At 40.2% G+C, this 19,955-nt stretch overlaps 1 protein-coding gene across 1 annotated transcript in view; it reads right to left on the reverse strand.

The window, feature by feature from the left end:
* Positions 1-19,955, reverse strand: part of PATL1 (PAT1 homolog 1, processing body mRNA decay factor) — a 39,968-nt gene that overhangs the window by 16,812 nt on the left and 3,201 nt on the right. The window contains exons 2-9 of the mRNA XM_020976085.2: positions 19,204-19,315; positions 10,278-10,492; positions 9,872-9,946; positions 9,285-9,479; positions 8,282-8,383; positions 7,708-7,797; positions 7,178-7,392; positions 6,659-6,748 (exon numbers count right to left, since the gene is read on the reverse strand). Coding sequence (XP_020831744.1) covers positions 6,659-6,748; positions 7,178-7,392; positions 7,708-7,797; positions 8,282-8,383; positions 9,285-9,479; positions 9,872-9,946; positions 10,278-10,492; positions 19,204-19,315 — 1,094 coding nt within the window. The remainder of the gene's footprint in view (positions 1-6,658; positions 6,749-7,177; positions 7,393-7,707; positions 7,798-8,281; positions 8,384-9,284; positions 9,480-9,871; positions 9,947-10,277; positions 10,493-19,203; positions 19,316-19,955) is intronic.

A 19,955-nucleotide genomic window follows, 5' to 3' on the forward strand; every position in this document is an offset into this window, starting at 1 on the left:
AGCTACCAATTTAATCTTTTTTTTTTTAAGGCAATTGGGGTTAAGTGACTTGCCTAGGGTCACACAGCTAGTAAGTGTCAAGTGTTTGGTCTGATTTGAACACAGGTCCTTCTGACTTCAGGGCCAGTGCCCTATCTACTGTGCTACCTCGCTGCCCCTCAATTTAATTTTAAAATGAGAGATTTCTCCCTTCTGGGAAAAACTAATTAACTGTCGGTGGCATAGTGAACTGATCCAACCATTCTGGAAAACAACTGGAAATTAGACCCCAAGGGCTACAAAACTATGCATACTCTGACCCAGCAATACCACTACAGGTCTGTATCCCAAAGAAACCAAAGGAAAAGGAACCTATATGTATAAAAATATTTATACCAGCTCTTACTGTGGTGGCAAAGAACTGGAAACTGAAGAGATACTCCTCAATTGGGGAATGGCTGAACAAGTTGTGGCATATCATTGCAATGTAATACTATTATGCTACAAGAAATGATGAGGAGGGCGGTTTCAGAAAAACATGGCAAGACCTACGTGAGAAGAACCAAGAGCACACAGTGCACAGTAACCACAACATTGTAATGATGATCAACTGTGAAAAACTTGGCTGTTCTGATTAATACAATGATCCAAGACAATCCCAAAGGACTCATGATGACAAAATGCTAGCCACCTCCAGAGAGAGAACCAATAAACTCTCAGTGCAAATTGAAATATAATTATCTCTCTTTCTTTATTCTTCTTGCTTTTTTTGGAAATATGGCTAATATGGAAAGGTTTTGTAGGATTTCACATGTATAACTGTTATACTGCTTGCCTTCACGGGGGGGGGGAGGGTAGAGGGAGGGACAGAATTTGGAACTCAAAATTTAAAAAGAAAAAAGTTTAAATATTAACATTATACACATACAGACATATGCATACATGTATATACACACACATATACACAAACACATACATAAAATATTCTCCTCTCTGGTAGTAAGAATGAACCCCTAGAGAGAAGTCAAATCCAAGTTAAAGATATAATTGCATTATATTCTATGTAAAAAGGAGATGAATGCATATAGGTGATAAGGAAAAAAAAGGTCTGGAAACTGAATCCTGAGTAGCCCATCTGTCACTCACTATTGTGTGAGCTAGTAGAATGTAAGCTCCTGGAGAGGAGGGACTATTTACTTTTCATTTCTGCATTCTTGGCACCTACCATGATGCCTTGGTACACAGGCAACCCTTAAAAATTTGTGTTGAAATGATTAATGCTTCTTCACAACTCAAATCTCCACTATCCTCCTAATGAAATGGAGGTGACATCTTTTGGCTCCCCACTCCAGAACTTTGTGATAAATTGAGAAAAATTTTCAAAATTGAAGTTCTTTAAGCATATAAAGAAATGCTGTATCACTTACTGAACTGTACAGACAGCAAGAACTTTGACAAGTGATAACATCTGTCACTTGGCCAGAAGATTAACACCTAAATCTTTACAGTCAGTCAAGAATGCATATGGAATATTCATTGTTTAAGAGTATAGTATACCTTTGACCCAGCAATACCACTTCTAGGTCTGTAGCCCAAAGAGATCATACAAATGGGAAAAGGACCCACATGTACAAAAATATTCATAGCAGCTCTTTTTCTGGTGGCAAAGAACTGGACATTGAGAGGATGCCCATCAACTGCAGAATGGCTGAACAAGTTGCAGTATATGAATATAATGCAATACTATTGTGCTAGAAGAAATGATGAGCAGGCAGACTTATGAACTGATGCTTAGTGAAGTGAGCAGAACCAGAAGAACATTGTACAGAGTAACAGGCATATCATGTGATGACCAACTTTCACAGTCTTGGCTCTTCTCAGCAATGAAAGGATCTAAGACAACTCTAAGAGTCTTCTGATGGAAAAATGCTATCCATACCCAGAGAAAGAACTATGGAGTCTGAATGCAGATCGAAGCATACTATTTGATCTCTTTTATTCTTTTGTTGTTTTGTTTCTTCTTTCTCGTGGTTCTTCTCATTAGTTTTAATACTTCCTTACGACACGACTAATGTGAAAATGTTTAATATGAATGTATACGTAGAGCCTATATCAGACTGCACACCATGTTGGGGAGGGGGAAAAATAGGGAAGGAAAGAAAATGGAAAACTCAAAAGCTTATAGAAGTGAACGTTGAAAGCTAAAGATAAATTAAAAAAAGTTAAATTAAAAAAAAGTATAGCACAAAATAACACACACACACACACACTCTCTCTCTCTCTCTCTCTCACACTATAAAATCACAGCTATACTCATGTCAAAGCATTCCTGGAAAAAATGGGGCAAATGTAGCCAAGTAACTGTAGCAGAAGTTACTTTGAAGGACAGAAATATGGTTTGACAAAGGCATGAACAGAAATGCACCAAAGGCCAAGAACGTGTCTAGGAAAGTTATATGGGCATTAACACCGGCTCATCTGACGGACACAGTGAACACAAGAGAAATACGATATGACAGCAGAGAGCCTTGACGTTCATGGTCAGAAGTTCATCTGATAAATACCTACTGAGCACCTACTATGTGCCAGACGCTGAGACATAAAGACAAAAAAAAGAAAAGAAAAGAAAAGAGAAACCCTGTTCTCAAGGAGCAAATACTGGGAAGGGAGCATTATTTGTGGGCTGTGTGTGTATAAACACACACATCAAATTTCTGAAGAGAGAACACCAGCTTCCTGTAGAAGGCGGTACTCGAGCTGAGCTCCGAAGGAAGCTAGGAATTCTGTTATAAAGCAGAGATGAGGAGAGCGAGCATTCCAAACACAGGGACAGCCAATGCAAAGGCAGAGATGACAGAGAAGCACGAAGGCCAGCCTGACTAGAAAGCAGACTGCATGGAGGAAAATAAGGTGCCAGGAACCTGGAAAGGTAAGCTCGAGTCAGATTATGAGGGGTTTAAGGGCTAAACAGTGGAATCAGTGTAAGATCCTAGAGACAAAAGGATCCACTCACGTTTCTTGAGGAGGGAAGTAACAAGATCAGGTCTGTGTTTTAGGAATGTCCATTTGGTAGCTATGTGGAGAATGGACTAGAGAAGGGAGAGAACTGAAGCAGGGAGACCAATTAGTAGGCTACTATAATAGTACAAATGAGGGGTGATGAGAGTCTGAAGTAGGGTGATGATTACATGAATGGAGAAAAGGGAAATTAGGTGAAATATACAGTAAAGATAGAATAAATTACACTTTGCAACTGCTTGGATTTGAGGGACAGCAAAGAATTGAGTATAATCCAAGGTTACTGAATCTGTAAGGTTTTGAACCTAGGTAACCAAAGAATGGTTGTACTCTCAATAGAAATAAGAAAATCATAAAGATAGGTGAGTTTATTTTGGAAAAAATGAGTTCTGTTTTATACATGTTCAGTATGAGATGCCTACAGAACATACAGGTGATATAGAAGGGCAATTCAAAGGGCCCAGAAGAGAACATTGGGGTATAGCAGGAAAATATGGAGGGCCTGTGGTAGAGCCATCTGAGCTCTACTGACTTGATCAGCCAGTCAGACACACTGTATATTGACCTCAACAGCACGATGTCATTTTGGTCTTCTTCAATTACAAAAATGAACAACATGGGGGTGAGATAAGGATGATGATTCTTCAAAGGAGACTAAGAAATAGCCAGAGGTAGGAAAACCAGGAGATACCAGTGTCACGAAAATAGAGAAGAGATGTCTAGGAAGGAGGGAGTGGTCTATAATGTCAAAGGCAATGGAGAAGTCAAGAAGGTTAAGCACTGAGAAAAGGCCATTGGTTTTGGCAATTAGGTCACTGGTAACCTTGGAGAAGGTAATTTCATTGAAGTGATGTGATCAGAAGCCAGAATGTAAGGTGTTGAGAAGTAATAGCAAGTAGTAAAATAGAAGCAACAGAAGCTTCTTCTTTTCTAGGAGTTTGGCTGTGAAAATGATTCAACTGAAAACATTATGATGAACCACATTAGCAATGTGTTCAAATAAATATACAAGGATAATAATTCTTGGTGCTATTTGTAGTTTGGATGAGAAGAATAAGCAGTCGTGGAAGTCCTGAGATAGAAAGACACAGAGAGAGAGAGAGAGAGAGATCAATGGAGAGACTGATCAAGAGACTGACAAACAGGTAGAACACCATACTTCAATTCATGCCCCAAATCTATTCAGAACCAGAGGGCAAAGTGAAAACTGAATCCACTGATCATCTCCTGAAAAAACAAACAAACAAACACTCCAAGAGAAAATGTTCTAGAAATACCATGGTCAAAATCCATAGTTTCCACATAAAAATAAAAATAATGTAATGATTCAGAAAGAAACAGCTCAAATACCAAGGACTCACAGTCAAGATCACAGAAGACCTGGTAGCTTCTACTTAATCTATGAGGCAAAAGAGATAACCTTACAACCAAAGATAAGTCAAATTGCAAAGCTGAGTATAATCCTACAGGTGAAAAAATGACTTTTAATGAAATAGAAGATTTTCCAGAATTTCAAATGAAAAGACCAAAGCTGAGTAGGAACTATGAAATACAAATACAAGAGTCCAGAGAACCCTACAAAGGGAAATTTATTTGAGCAACTGAAAGGGGCTATATGTTGATGCAAAGCTAACATTCTAACGGGGGAGAATAAATAAGTGTCTCATAGGAACCTTAATGTCTTTAAAGGGTACTGAGGAAGTTAAATACAGAAAGAAAAACAGAAGACCTAGGAGAGTGGGGGGTGGCAGAAACTGTTTCTGTTCTGAAGGTTTTAAGAGAGGAAAATAGAAGAGTATTATTATAAAGGAGGAAGAAAGGGATAAAATTTGGTTTTTCTCACAGTTGAGGTAAATCTCATTCTTATCTCAAACAGACACAAGAGGGTTAAACACAGAGTTTGTTATAGAAATTTATTAAACTCAACAAGGAAACAAGTGCAGATGGGGAGGAGAGGGAAGAGGGAGGAAGATACTAGGAATGGAACAGCCACAAACAAAATTTCCTGATTCTTAAAGGGATATTAAAAGGGGGGGAAAGAAAGAAAAGAAAAGGATATAAATGGGTGCCATCAGTTGTGGAATGGATGAACTAATCATGGTACATGAATGTAATGGAGTATACTGTGGCATAAGAAATGGTGAGAAATGATTTCAGAAAATCTTTAGTAGTATGAACTGATGTAGTGAAGTGAGCAGAACCAAGAGAACAATTTATACAAGGGTAACATCGTAAAGAAAAACAGCTTAGAAAGGCTTAAGTACTCCAATCATATTTTGGGGAGGACCTGTAAGTGGACCTCATTGAGACGTGATGGACTTAAGGTGCAGAAAGGTGCCTGGCCTTGCATATGGCTACAGTGTGGATTCCTATTGCCTGGTCAGTTTTCTTCTTTCTCTTGCTTTTTTTAATTGGTGGGGAGTTTAAAAAAAGAGAAAGAGAGAGAGAGAGAGAGAGAGAGAGAGAGGGAGGGAGAGAGAGAGAGAGACAAAGCGAGCGAGCTGTTGAAACATTTTCACAAGTACACAGAAGAAAGCATGGAGAAGCAGGACAGTTTCAAAAGTAATCATATGGAACTAGAACAAATGGAGATTCGTTGTTTCCCATACAATTCTCTTTGTGCTCTGCTGTTGCGTGGAAATACTAGCAAGAAGAAAACTCACAGCTAAAGCAAGGTGGCAAAAATTGAGCAGACACGCAAGAAGGAAAGCCAGGTGAGCAAGGTCCCAGAAAGAAGATCGGAAACAGAGCTAAGCAGGCAGTGAACAGTGCAAAAGTCAGAGGATCTATACACCTGTTTTTAAAGACTGTCAGGAAAATGAAGAATATTTTAGTGTGATAGTAATACGAAAATTAGAGAAGAGGCTTATACTACTTATCAATAATTTTAAAAATTTAAATTTACATAGAATATTTCTTCCAAGTAACTCAAGAAATTTCACAAATTCATTCACTCATTGCTTACCACTCTTATAAAGTAAGAAGACAAGGGACAATAACTTCCATGTCTGTGTTTTGAGATTTTCAGAGCAATCTTCTCATAAAAGCCCCATAAGGCAGGCAGTATAAGTAATACCAGACTCTTGCTCACACAGCTAAAATGTGCTGCAACCAGCATTTGAATCCAGGTCTTCAGAATCTAAGACCACCACTCTGCCCACTACACCAAAGTGTTGAATAGCTATACATTCACAATCAAATATCTGGGCACTGTAAAACTGTCCAGGTGAAATATCAGAATTTCTCCTTCCTTTTTCCCCCACTGCTTTTATTCCCCCTCTTTTCTTTGCACATATAGAAAAGGGAATAACACATTTTCAGGAAACCTGAGTTGTAACCTTGCCCCAGATACTTATTACTTGTGTGACCCTGACTAAGTCACTTAACCTCAGTTTGCCTCAGTTTACTCATCTGTAAAATGGGGATAATAATAACACCTACCTCACAGAGTTGTTGTAAGGATCAAATGAGTTTACACATGTAAAGGGCTATGCAAACCTTACACTGCTATATCATGCTATTTTTTTTAATTATTGTTGATATGTCATTATTTGATCAGCTAATCCATGAAGGCATTCCCTAAATGTCAAAACAATCAGAGTAAAGTACAAATAATCTCTTCTATTAACACCATTCAAACTCCAGAGCACTTGGTACTCACTTTCTATTCTGTTGCTGTCTCTGATGTAAGAGTCGACGATGCTGTGGGTGAAGGTGAGTTGTGTCTGGTCTGAACATCTGGGACTGAGGTCTGTGGAAAAACAAAAATAACTTCCAAGAGCCATCCGACTGATAGGCAGTGCTCTTGTGTCAGGAGAAAACTTCCGCTGCCTGCTCTTGTCTTAGCTGACAGGTGGCAGTTAACTAATTCAAGTTTATAAGTGGACAGCATTTTAGGGCACTAAGTTACAAAAGTGTTCATTGACTTCAGGAGACCAGGCTGTGAACTGATATCAAAGCACCTGAGAAGCAAGACCCTGAAAGTACTCATCTCCTAAAGGCAGTCCTGACATTTAAGCGAAGGGCTAGCAAGGGCACATACCTTTTTTGCTGAATTTCTCATTCTAGAAACAGGGACATAAACACATGCTATACTACCGTACTTTGTCAACACAGAAGAAATCCAGTGAGCATCAGATGAGCTATACTCAAACAAAATGAAATGTTTTATTTTAGTTACCTTAGGTTTTGCAGGTGAGGTCCTGGGCAGGAGGGATGCTGCTGTGCTGGGGGTGGCGTAGCTGGTGGAGGTGCGCCAAAGAAGGCACGGAAGCCAGGAGCTGGGGGAATCATTTGCCCAACCCGTCCCTGAAGCAACTTGGGATTCATAGTAGCGAGGGGACTGCTTACAAATCCAGAGAGACGAGCAAACTGGCTGGGAGACATCCGTCCAGGCTGCGGGTACAGAAAGGGACAATGCCTTCAGTTCAGCTACAAAGGACCTTGTGCCAAGGGATCAGCATGCTTTTATCCACCAGAGAATATCTTCTCCAGCCATAGCTTTGCTGGTGGGAAAAAATAAAATACTAAATAATTTTTAAAAATAGCTTTACTGGGAAAAGCAAAGCAGAAAATATGTTAAGGAGTGACAGAGTACTAAGAAAACCCAAATGCTACATCCTTAGGCAAGAAAGCGAGAGGCCCAATCTGGCAACAGAGAGAGAGAGAGAGAGAGAGAGAGAGAAAGCGCAACCCAACCACTCCTTTTACCTGTGCTCCTCCTAGAAGCTGTGCCCTCTGAATGGGGCTGAGAACAGGCGTGACACTGGGAGGGAATGGGTGGCCCAGAAGGGAAGAGTTCTGGAAAAGAAAGTGAAAAACTGAAGCTTATTTGACACAAAAAAATCAATCACTAAAATATATACACTCAGTAGGAACACAAAACATACTTGGGTCACATGTAAAAATCATATTAATTTAACAACTTAAGATACTCAAGCTATCCCCTAGGAGGAACAAAATGGAGAAAGAATGGTACTTCAAGGTATAGAAAGTGAAAACTCTGGTTATTTAACATGAAGAAGTAAATGGCAAAGAAGGCTTAAAAAGCCAAAGGTAAGGTGATCAAATTGACAGAGTCTGGATTTGTAAAGAAGAGAAAGTTGAGGAAAGAGAAATAAGCAGCATGAATCATACTAGGCCTTAGGAGCTTTTGAGAATCAGATTAAGAAACTGAAGTAGAGAGGTTGTAGAAAATACATGTCCAGGTTCAGGATATAGGCCGTAGAGAATGGTTTAGGATGTAAACACACGCACAACCACAGGAATTAGGAAAGTGTAATACCGCAACACCGCACAGCTGGTTTGGAGATATCCTCTCGCCATAGGGAGCAGGATATCGCTGTTGCATTGGGGCACGAACATGAACAGGCTTCGGACAAAGAATCTGTCAGAACAAAAAGAAACCACATAGAATTGGCTTTCAATACAAGTCGGTTTCTCTTTCACCTACTCTAAGTGTCCCTCCCCTCAGATTTTGGTGTAGAAGTAAAAAGGAAATCGATGGCCCTGCTTTTAAACAGGTTCAAGCATGGACCTCCTGATCTTTTCTCTCTCTCACAAACAACAATGTGCCCATTTTAGCTGAGGGAGATTTAGCTAATTCTCCAGTATCCCCACCCCTTCCATGCTGAGGGAGGTACTAGCAAATTCTAGGACTTGCAAATTCTCACTCCCATGATGGCACATTTTGGTAAACAGTTAGGGATAGGGAATGGATAAGAAAGCTGGAGGATTAACTAAGCTCCATTCTGGAGACTTTGTGATATTCTGATATGGCCTCCATGCTCAGCAGCTTCATGACACCCTGTGACTTTCTACTGTTTCAGACAGAAGTGATCCTGGCTGGGCCATACCAGTACCTCCCTCCCCCCATACCTTCCAAATGGGCCTTCCTTTTCAGCTGCTGGTTTCAGGTGGAGGAAAGTCTATGGAACAGGACTGCACAGGCTCTAGGGAAAGCAGGGACATCTTAAGGGTACAAAGGGATGTGGACAGCACTGTGTGTTCCCATTCCCCCCAGCCTTTAATTATCTGGCAGTGTTTTGGATGGTCACCAAAACATTTTTAAAAATACCACCAAGTGGTAATCTATCTGTTTTCAATTATTAGACAGCAGCAGCAATGAATGAGAGGGGCATCTTTCTCTTCTTTACTCTAAATTGGCTATTTTCCTTTCTAATTCAGTGCCTACCAAAATCTTCCCCCCTCCTCCCAGAACAAATCCACTAAATGATTTTGCCCAGATTCCCAATATCCTGGGCTGAGTGCCTGTGAATGAGACATACCTGCTGGTTAAAGCTGGGTACAGCCATCTGCTTAGGTGGGGTGCCTATCGGGACTGCTCTGACAGGAGGGCTCCCAATGACGGGAGAAGTTGAACGCCTTGGTAACGCCCGCTCAGAAAGGTCCCGCTCCTCTTCTGGGCCCTGTGGGGGTCTCTGAGGCAAGGCATATTCTAACACAGACACTGTGGGCATTTCCTGATTGAAAAACAGAGCCAACAGAACATACAAGTGATCTAGCAATTTCCAGAGATACTAAAACATTTTGAGATAATTATGACCTGAATCAGTTGCACAGTTATAGTGGTGAATGGTCAAACTGAATTTAAAGTGGTAAAAAAGAATACCCCAAATTGGGGAGACAAAGGTTATACTAGACTAGGCTTTTTCAGCCACTAATGTACCTCACATTTCAACATGCCTTAATAAATATTTGCTGAATCGAGTCTCAAGGACTCAACGTGCCAAGGATTGTGCAAGTCACTGGGGATACAAAGCTCCTCAAGGAACTTACATTCTGCTAAAATGATATATTTCACAATGGCAAACTGTTTGCGTACTCTGGATTACTAATGTAATTAACATACTACCTGAGCAAGAAGTGGTCCTCGTATGCGTCTCAGAACGGCAGAGCCATCCCAAATGCTAGAATTGAGACCTCCAGGCTGGTGGTGCAAAAAAGGAAAAGAGCTGAACAACTGTTGGAACTCTAGAACAATTTGAATTCCCTGGTTGCTTTATTTTATTCACCCGAATAAGCATAGAGAAAGTTCAACAATCTGAGAAAACTCATTTCACCACTGAGCCTTATATACAGGCAGGCCTACCGCTACTAGATGCCTTTTTTTATTTTTTATTCACTTTTAGAAGCAAGCTTATTATGAGCTGCAGCACAGTAAAAAGTTACAGAGCTTAAGACATTCAATTATATTGCCTGGGTAGAAATACCAAGAAGGGTCCACCTTCGAAGTTCTTGGAGCCTGGGGATCCACTCACCTGCACAACAGGCCTGGTCTGCAGTGCCCTCATAATAGCAGGGTCCTCCAGCTCACTGTCAATCACCATTTTACTGAGTCTTTCTGCTAGGTTCTCTTCATGGTCTCCCAGCAAGTCCATCTCATCAGTGCTCCCATTGCCTGTCTGTTCAGCTGCCACCACTGGCTTCTCTTCCAATTCGGCCAGGCGTTCATGCGCTTCCTGCCAATCATCATCTATAAGAAAACCACAAAGATGAAATATGGCTAACAAAAGCACTTATGTTACAAAGCAACTGAGGTTTATAGATTCCTAAATTCTTATTCTCGGACCTCTTCTTTTTTATATTCTCTCTTCTTCCTTCAGAATTACCTCTACTTCTAGTTTTCACCATCATCTCTAAGGGGAAGAGTCCCAAAGGCATGTCTCTAGTCCTGACCTCTCTCTTTGAGCTATACAACTGAAGTTATAACTAGCTTCTGGATGTCCCCACCAGGCTACTTCATTGACTCCCCTCAAACTCAACAAGTTTAAAGTGAAATTCACCTTTCTCCTAAAACCTGCTCCTTCCATCCCCCTTGATTTATCATTATCTTTCCAATCACTCAGGTCTAAAACATCAAAATCCTCATGGATTCTTCCCTCACCCTTGCTCTCTCTATGCCCCTAATTAACTGCAAAGTTTCACATTTAGAAATATTCTATTTCTAAAATCTCTCACAACCAGCCCTTTCTCTATTCTTAATGTCACCATCTTAGTTACAAGCTTCATTACTTTTCTTTTCTTTTCTTTTTTTGGTGAGGCCATCCGGGTTAAGTGATTTGCCCAGGGTCACACAGCTAGTAAGTGTCAAGTATTTGAGGCCAGATTTAACTCAGGTCCTCCTGACTCCAAGGTCGGAGCTCTATCTACTGCACCACCTAGTTGCCCCTTCATTACTTTTTATATTTGTTATGAGATATCCCCAGTTCCACAAGCTGACAATGCTGTATTTAATAGTTAATACCTTCTGGCTGTTTGAAAGGGGAGGAGGATAGTAGAAAAGCCTGCCCTTTTCCCACCTAGTTTCCACTAATATAAGAATGTACCTCAATCGGTCACAGCTGAGAGGGTGGCTTCCTAGCAGAGAGAGAGAGCACGACCCTCTCGAATCAGTAAAATATACCACGATAAGGGAGATGATTGACCTAACTTAATGGGCATCAGACTCCTCTCTAAACTGATTTCTGATGGCACAGCTTTCAACTTGCATGAGCTCTGCATCACCTCGAAGGAGGTGGTTCTAAAAAAGAACACAGAAATGTGTGATGTAGTATGACAAAAAACAGGGAAAGCTTCTCTTGGTTTTTGGCCCATCCTCTTCCCCCGTCATTCTCTTGCCTTGTATGGCTGCTCCAAAAGGAGCAGGAGCCTGGAAACTTTGCTTTCACTTTTCTTCCCCCTCCTCCCAGCAGCCAGCAGAACTTTGGGTCTCCTTCCCAGCCTTGCCTGTTGAACGTGGTCTATTTTATCTGAAGCTGAGCTATGTAGCAGAAGCCTGATTTGTCTCTTTTTCCTCTCCTTTGCTCCCCCCACCCCCAACTCTGGTCCATATGGACAGAGTCCAGAAGGTCTAGGAGAGGTAACTTAGTGTCATTCTCTTAATCAACATGTACTAAGTGCTTACTATGCTCCAGATACTGTGTTAAGTGCTTGGAACACAAAGACAAAAACAAAACAAACACTCAGCGCTCCCTTTATTGGAATAACTGTGTTTTCTGTGTTTAAGATTAGTGCTAAGAACTGTAAGTTTTATTATACAGAACTTATTATGGATAGACTTGCATGTTGTTGAGCTTACGCTTCAGAACAACCTATGGATCACTTGCTTGTTAGAATTTAAATTCTAATTTGAAATTCTAAATTGAAAGTAACAATTCTTTATATTTGAGTTCCCAGAACAGTACCTGGTACACAATAGGTGCTTAATAAATGCTTACTGATTGGTACTTTAATGTATACTACATTAACATGATCATTACTGAACAGATACAGTACATATCCTGATTATATCCATTATTCTTTTTTGGGAGCAAAATGTAGTTATTTTGTGGGTTCTGCCTTGCTGGTATACTAAGTCCAAGGTCTCAAATATTCCAGAAGTCCTGGAACCTTCGTATATTTAGGGCTAGAGGAGATAATAACTTGTGCAAATTGGGAGTTCATTACAGTTAATTACGGCTGATAGATTAATCCTTTTAAGCAAAAGCTCTGATCATGAACCTTCACTTCTCAAATACCTTTGAAGATTCCCTTTGCCAATGAAATAAAGCTCAATGTCTCACTTGAGGCTCACCATGACGTGGGTGATCACAATGAATCTTTCTATTCTTATTAGCCACTACTCCCAATTATACATTCTACCCACTAACCAAATTGCTGCTTCCTAATATGGAAGCCTACTCTGAAATTCTTTACTTGTGGCTTTTACTCATACTACTGTCTCTGCCTGGAATGCTCCCTAATCCTGTCTGCTTGTCCAGTTCTTAGCTATCTCTCTGATCCTCCCAGGCAGAAAAATGTCTTCATCTCTTCTACTACTTTGTATTTCTCATTAAACTCCCACATTTGACCTTAAAAATTAGTTATCTGTACATGTATTTTCTATTCTACTAACTCCATGAAGACAGAGATCCTGTCTCCTCCTTTTTTTTTATCTCCCTACCCCCACCCCACTCCCCACATAGGAATTTACTGACGATATTCAATAAATGGATGCTGAGTTGGTGTTCATGTTAACCCAAGTACACCTCTGTGAAGTAAGTAGAAAGAAGATGGTATTTTGGTTTTAAAAAGAGGGAAAAAAATCGGACAAAAGCCACTGCCCATTTCAAGAACAGATCAGTGCTCAGATAAAGCCTCAGTTCCCAATGTAATATCCTACCTACCACATCACTGGCATTTATGGAACTGATTTTAAGGCACCTTCAAAAACTGATCCTGAGATTTCCTTGTGTTTACACCACTCATGGGTCTTGCTCAAACATAAGCCTCCCCAGACATATTAAAGTAGCATTTCACTAGCACTGTTCCTGTCTGGAGTACTCATGTTCATGCACTTCCATCATCTCTCAACTCTGCCTCTTCCTTTTCATTCCTACAGACCCAATCAGCTCCTGCTTATCTCTTACTTGCATATGCTTTTTCCCTTCACAGGCTCTAGCATGACTTCTACTCTCAATCTGTGTCAGTTTTGCCAGACAACTTTTCTTGTTGCTACCACCATGCCATCCCAGAGTCTTTGGGCCTCACTCTCACGATTAGCAGAGCTCTGATCATCACCCATTTCAGCTTCCCTACACCACACTTCTTTCCTTCTTCCAAAGCTTCTTTACTATAACTATTCCATTCCTATGGCTATGAGAGACACGCTCGAAATCTCTACTTTCTCTCTGAAGCTAAAAGAAGTAGCATTTTCTTCCTAACTCCACTCTGTTTAATTCTTTATCCATTCACAACATACAGTAATGTTCCTCTTCAGTTGTACACATTACATATTTTGTGTTAAACTTGTGGATAAACTGCTTGTAGATTTTCTGGACAGGCTACGTATCAATGCTGTCTACCTTAGGCAATATATGGAAAGAGATCAAGAACGAATGTCTAACTCTCTCCATACTCGATCTTACGTAGCACCATACAGAACGACATTTAAGAGCTGGCCCTTCATTTAACAGATGAGGAATCTTAGAGCAACAAGTGTTAAGAAACTCACTGGAAAAAAAAAAAGCAGGGCCAAAACTACACCTCAGGTTCTAATTCATAATCTAGGACTCTTTTCACTCAATCACGTATAGATAAATGTAAACTCTTCATATCTGAACTAACTAAACACCACCACCAACAGGGGGGCAGCTAGGTGGCGCAGTGGATACAGCACTGGCCCTGGATTCAGGAGGACCTGAGTTCAAAATCTGCCCTCAGACACATATTACTTACTAGCTGTGTGACCCTGGGCAAGTCACTTAACCCCACTGCCTAGCAAAAAAACAAATCAAAACAAAAAAGAATGGTGAGGCATGACTATTTATAAAGCAGTTCACCTGAAGAAGATCTGGGCCTTTTAGACCGCAAGCTCGACACAAGTCAGCAGGAAGTTACACTCAGGGAGAAACAGCGGCCAGGATGGTAAAGGTAAGGCTTCTGTTGCCCTACAAGCTGGCCAGGCCACGTCTGGGGTGAGATGTTCAATTCTGCTTGTCGCATTTTAGAAAGGACAATGATGAGCTACTAGAGGGTAAAGGGGCTTGAGATCATGCCAAACAGACTGTAGAAGATGGATTTGTTTAGCCAGGGCAAGACAAGGCTTAGGGGAGTCAAATATTTACAGGGTTATCAGGTGAAAAGGGGATTGTTTTCATTCTACTTTGCCCCAGAGAAGCTTTCAAGAGGAAAATTCAGGCTTGCCTTAAAGCCTGTGCTTGCCCTCCCTGGACACCATCCAGCACAGGCTAGACCACCACTTGCTGAGTAGGTGGAGAGCTCCTGCTCAGGCATAGTCTGGACTACAGTCTGGGAGGTTCCTTCCAACTCTGAATTTCTGTAATATAGCAGGACTCTAGCTTGTTTGACTTGTTTTTCTTTTTTGCCTTTTCTTGAAGTACTAAGGCCCAATGTAAAATTAACTATTGCAAATAAACAAAATAATTGCTTATATTCATCACCCTTGTGGTAAACCAATGCACCCTGGAATGTGATAAATAATTTCCCATACCTTGTAACTATGAGAAAACTACATTTGACAACATTCCTATTATCCACCAGGTACTAGGAAGCATTGTAGCTTTAGAAACATTAATTAGGAAACAAAGGACCTTCCCTGACCCTGAAATAGCGGTTCATTCCGGTACCAAAGATGGCAGATCTGGAAAAGACATACCAAATACGTTTACAGAACCACACAGATTAGCAGGTACTTTCCCAGTCATACTGAATTCCCTTGCTCAACAATTCCCTGTTTATTGGAATAAATGGCCCAATGACAATTTTCATACCATCTTTCTTTTCACAGAAAAAAAAAATCTGAGAAAGTCACCTACAAATTCCAAAAGTTTTCATGGCATTAACAAACTGTGTTTTTGCTATAAGAAAAGACAACATTTATAACACCGATGGTTGGGTAAACAATGAGTTTTTTCAGGCCATGCTTTCTTCAGTATAAGGAGTATCACTGCACATCTTCTTACTAGCCACTTCCCCTACTAAGATCCGACTTCTTCTATCTGGGTATCAGATGAAGAAAGCAAGCAGAAAGAGCAACCTTTTAAAACTGTTAGTTTATGACTCCAGAGGACTGATGATGAAGCATGCTGCCCCCTCTTGGTAAGAGAGGTAGACTGTGAATACAAACTGAAATATGTTTCTGGGCATGGGCATTGCAGGAATTTGTTCTGCTTGACAATGTGTATTTGTTACAAGGCTTTCTTTTTTTTTCTCCTTCCCCCAATCAGGGGGTGTGGTTGGGTGAGAGATAAAAATAATTTTTCTAAACTGAAAAAAATAAAAGAATAAAATCACTGGTTTGTTAACTTCTCTGCTCAAGAAGTTCCATTTTTAAAATCAGACATTTAATCCTGAATCAAAGAGGCATGTCTGCATAGTCTACCATAATCTTACCATTCTCATTTTGTTTCAATAAATGTGTAAGGTCACTTGGAAACCCAGTGGGAAGCATTTTGAGCTCCAGTGCACTCACTGTGTGGCAACACTTTATTCTCTATACTTTTCACATGACCTAAAGAATGCAGTTAATCAGACATGAATAAGTTTGACCTCAATCCATGTAGGTCACAAGTGGCATTGCAAGTCAAGAAGAAATGTGCATACCCTTTGATCGAGCAACAGCACTTCTAGGGCTATATCCCAAAGAGAACAAACAAATGGGAAAAGGACCCACACGTACAAAAATATTCATAGCAGCTCTTTTTGTGGTGGCAAAAAATCGGAAATTGAGAGGATGCCCATCAATTGGGGAATGGCTGAGCAAGTTGTGGTATATGAATGTAATGGAATACTATTGTGCTATAAGAAATGATGAACAGGCTGACTTCAGAAAAACCTGGGAAGACTTATATGGTCTGATGCTGAGTGAAGTGAGCAGAACCAAGAGGTCTTTGTACACAATAACAGCCACGTTTTGCAATGACCAAGATTGTTAAACTGAACTCTTCTCAGCATTATGAGGATCTAAGACATCTCCAGAGGCCTCGGGATGGAAATGCTGTCCACATCCAAAGAAAGAACTATGGAAGTCGAATCACTATCACTTAATTTTACCTTCTGTTGAGTTTTGTTTCATCTTTCTGATGGTTCCTCCTATTGGTTTTAATTTTTACTTACAACTTCACTAATGTGAAAATATGTTTAATGGGTATGTAAATGTAAAGCCCGTATCAGATTGTGCGCTGTCTTGGGGAGGGTCGGGGGGAGGAAGGGGGAGAAAAATTTTCAACTCAAAAGCATATGGAAGTGACTGTTGATAAATCAAAATAAATTAATAAAATTTAAAAAAATGAAAAAAAAGAAGAAAACAAGAGGTGTGATGGGGGAGAAGAAAGGGGAAGGAGAAGGATGAAGGAAGAGGAAGGAGAAAAAGAAGGAGGAGTCGGCAGCGGCGCTTATACCCTTAGCCACTTAAATCATGACCTGTTTCCTTTCAATCAAAAAATACTGACATCAAGACCAGACTCTCAGATTCTTAGCTGCTTTTGGATTTAGACAATCCCACCAGCCACAATGGTGATAAAATCCAGGTGGCCTTGAGGCCAACCCTGAAAGACCAATGAGCATTAATGGATAAGAGCAGGAGAGATGATCAAGGAGTAATGGAGACTTAGCTTGGGGACAATCACAGTCCCTAAGGAAGACAGACTATTACTTTTTTTTTTTTTATTTTTTAATTTTAGGCAATTGGGATTAAGTGACTTGCCTAGGGTCACACAGCTAGTAAGTGTCAAATATTTGGTCTGAGGCCGGATTTGAACTGAGGTCCTCCTGACTTCAGGGCCGGTGCTCTATCCATTGTGCCACCTAGCTGCCCCCGACAGACTATTACTTTAGAAAGTAAAGAAATACCCAAATTCAATGAACTCAGAGATGACAGGCAAGCAGCAACTTCTCTGAGTTTGTTTGGTACACAAGCTTTGCCTCGTTAAAACTTTACTTGTCCAAGTTTACTACTCCAAGATAACACAAAAAACTTAACTTATACAGAACAGAATCACATTATTTTCTTAAGGAAGTCTGATACTTGGTAACAACTAACCCATAGTTATTAACATTGCTAGGCTTATTAAATCAAAAAGCTGAGTCTCTGAACATATAAAAGTTACATAAAACAGGCTAAAGGAGCTCATTAACATAATTGTAAGTACTGATATTTACATGGTGCTGCTCCTTATTGAAGAGAGGTAGGATGGGTGTGTGTGTGTGTGTGTGTGTGTGTGTGTGTGTGTGTGTGTGTGTGTAAAATCTGCCAACAGATTTTTAACTCTAGTTTCTTATCACAAGATTTTCTCAAAGGAAAATCACCGTCTTGGAAAATCCTGTTTGGAAGTTTGTCGACTGAAAAATTCTTCTTAGTCATGCTTCCTCTCTAGGCTAACAAATAACCTTGCAGAAAATTATTTTAACTCTCTTTACTTTCTGCATTCTGTTGTTCTTCGTGGTTTTCCAAGGGTTACAGCAATGTGTATGTGGAGGTTTGGGGAAGGGGAGAGGGGTTAAATACCATATACCCAAACATCCTTACAAAGTAATATCATTCCTGTTTTTAGAGGGAACACAATCTAAGTAAATAACTTTGCCCAGAGCAATACTGAAAGTTACTCAGAGAGCAAAGATCATTCTTTCCATGGTTGCAGGTTTAAGACTGAGCCATAATAATGCAACAGCCACGAACCAACTCAAAGTTTACTTTAACACTGAAGAACTCTGGGAAAAGGGGAAAACAGAATACACTCCTTACAGATAAGATGGTTCTAGATGGTAGCACTTAATATTTTGCGCTATGTTGTTACATTAGCTGTTGATGAATGCTATTGTCATAAAGATAAGACAAAATTACAGACAGCTCTCTGCCCTATGACTCTATCCTACAAGCTTTTCATCCTAGTATCAGCAGTCTTCAACATTTTGGAGCATGATATCCTTTTAGCTTGCCTCCACAGTCAAGGGCACAATCCAGAAGGCCTTTGGGCCCTTTGTCTTAAGGTTCTGGCTGGTACCCAGAACAGTGCTCTGTTTCTGCTAGGGACAGTTCCTTAGTCCTCTACGGAATTTTACAGAACTCAATTCCCATCCTTATATTCTCTATCACTTTCCCCCTCTGTCTTCATCTCAGCCTGATATGTAATAAAACTTAGCTGTATTGAAAGCTGCAGAAAAATCTTTAAGCATCTTCTAAGGCCTTCCTTTCTCCCACTTGTCAGCCTCAGCCTCATCCACTACTATTCATTTTCCTCTCTTTCCTCATGTGTATATATTTGCTTCCTACTACACTTGGTCTGGATTACTCATGTGCACAAATGCCTCAACTCTAAATTCCTACACATATTTTCACATCCCAACTTTGTCACTATCGTTACACTTTCTCTACCTGTGTTATTAATGTCATCCTTCTTAACTGAAGGATGAATAAACACTGCTTCTCAACTCTATGAGGGGAAGCCCTAAGAACTCCATGGCCCATTGACTACCAAATTATTTCAAAATCCAGTTCAAAATTGGAATTAATTTTTCTACTTGCTGCAGGGTCTCTACTTCTTTCTGAAAGCCAGAAAAATCAAGGCTGTTTCATGGTAACATCAAGCTTTAGTGACAGAGACCCAAAACAGAGATGTCAAGTTGGTGACTTCTATCCGCCACAGGAGAGGTGCTGGAATGCTGAGAATGTGAAGTGATACTTACCAACTGCACCTGCTCCAAACGTGTCATCATTGAATTGATCAATATCTTCATCTTCTTCCCCCAGAGCCTGAAAAGCATCATCATCTTCATCCAGAGGACAATCTTCTAGGGACTAAAGAGGCAAGAAACAGGGTTAAGGCATTCAACAAGTCCACACACCCCTATTTCATTTTCAGCTCTGAAAAGACTGCTTTGAACTGTCTTCTCTATTGAAGAATGTAGTCCATTAACTTTCATGATGACTGTGGTCTCTCTTCTACACAACCTTATCTAATATGAGACATTGCTTTCAAAGGTGAATTTGCTTTCAGGGCAGTGTTCTCTTTCAGTAGCTATCCTATTTCTCCTTTTCTTCCCAGAGTTTCATTTCTCTTATGAGAAATCTTGGTTTTGTTGATACATTTTTTGATACTACTGACACTTTCCAATACCCCAAACCCAGTACACCAAGGTCCATACCTGCCAAGTATTTTTTCTGAAAACAGGTCAGCTAAATGACCTAATAGCTCGACTGCCACTGCCAATGTGTCACCTTTTGTTAGCAGAAAGGATGGCTATGTGCTTGAATAGTCTGGTACCAACACTGTCTGTGGCATTTAACTTCAGCTTTGTTGCCTTTATTTACATTTTTGTATATGCCTATATTTACATTGCGTACAATATTTTCTTGACTGCACCATTTCACATGATTCATCAGAAATCTAGTAAAGGGACTTCTTAAATCTCAACTGCTACAAGTCAGAACTGAAACT

This window comes from Phascolarctos cinereus, unplaced genomic scaffold, assembly GCF_003287225.1.
Source record: "Phascolarctos cinereus isolate Bilbo 61053 unplaced genomic scaffold, phaCin_HiC Scaffold_9;HRSCAF=440, whole genome shotgun sequence".
Taxonomy (NCBI): domain Eukaryota; kingdom Metazoa; phylum Chordata; class Mammalia; order Diprotodontia; family Phascolarctidae; genus Phascolarctos; species Phascolarctos cinereus.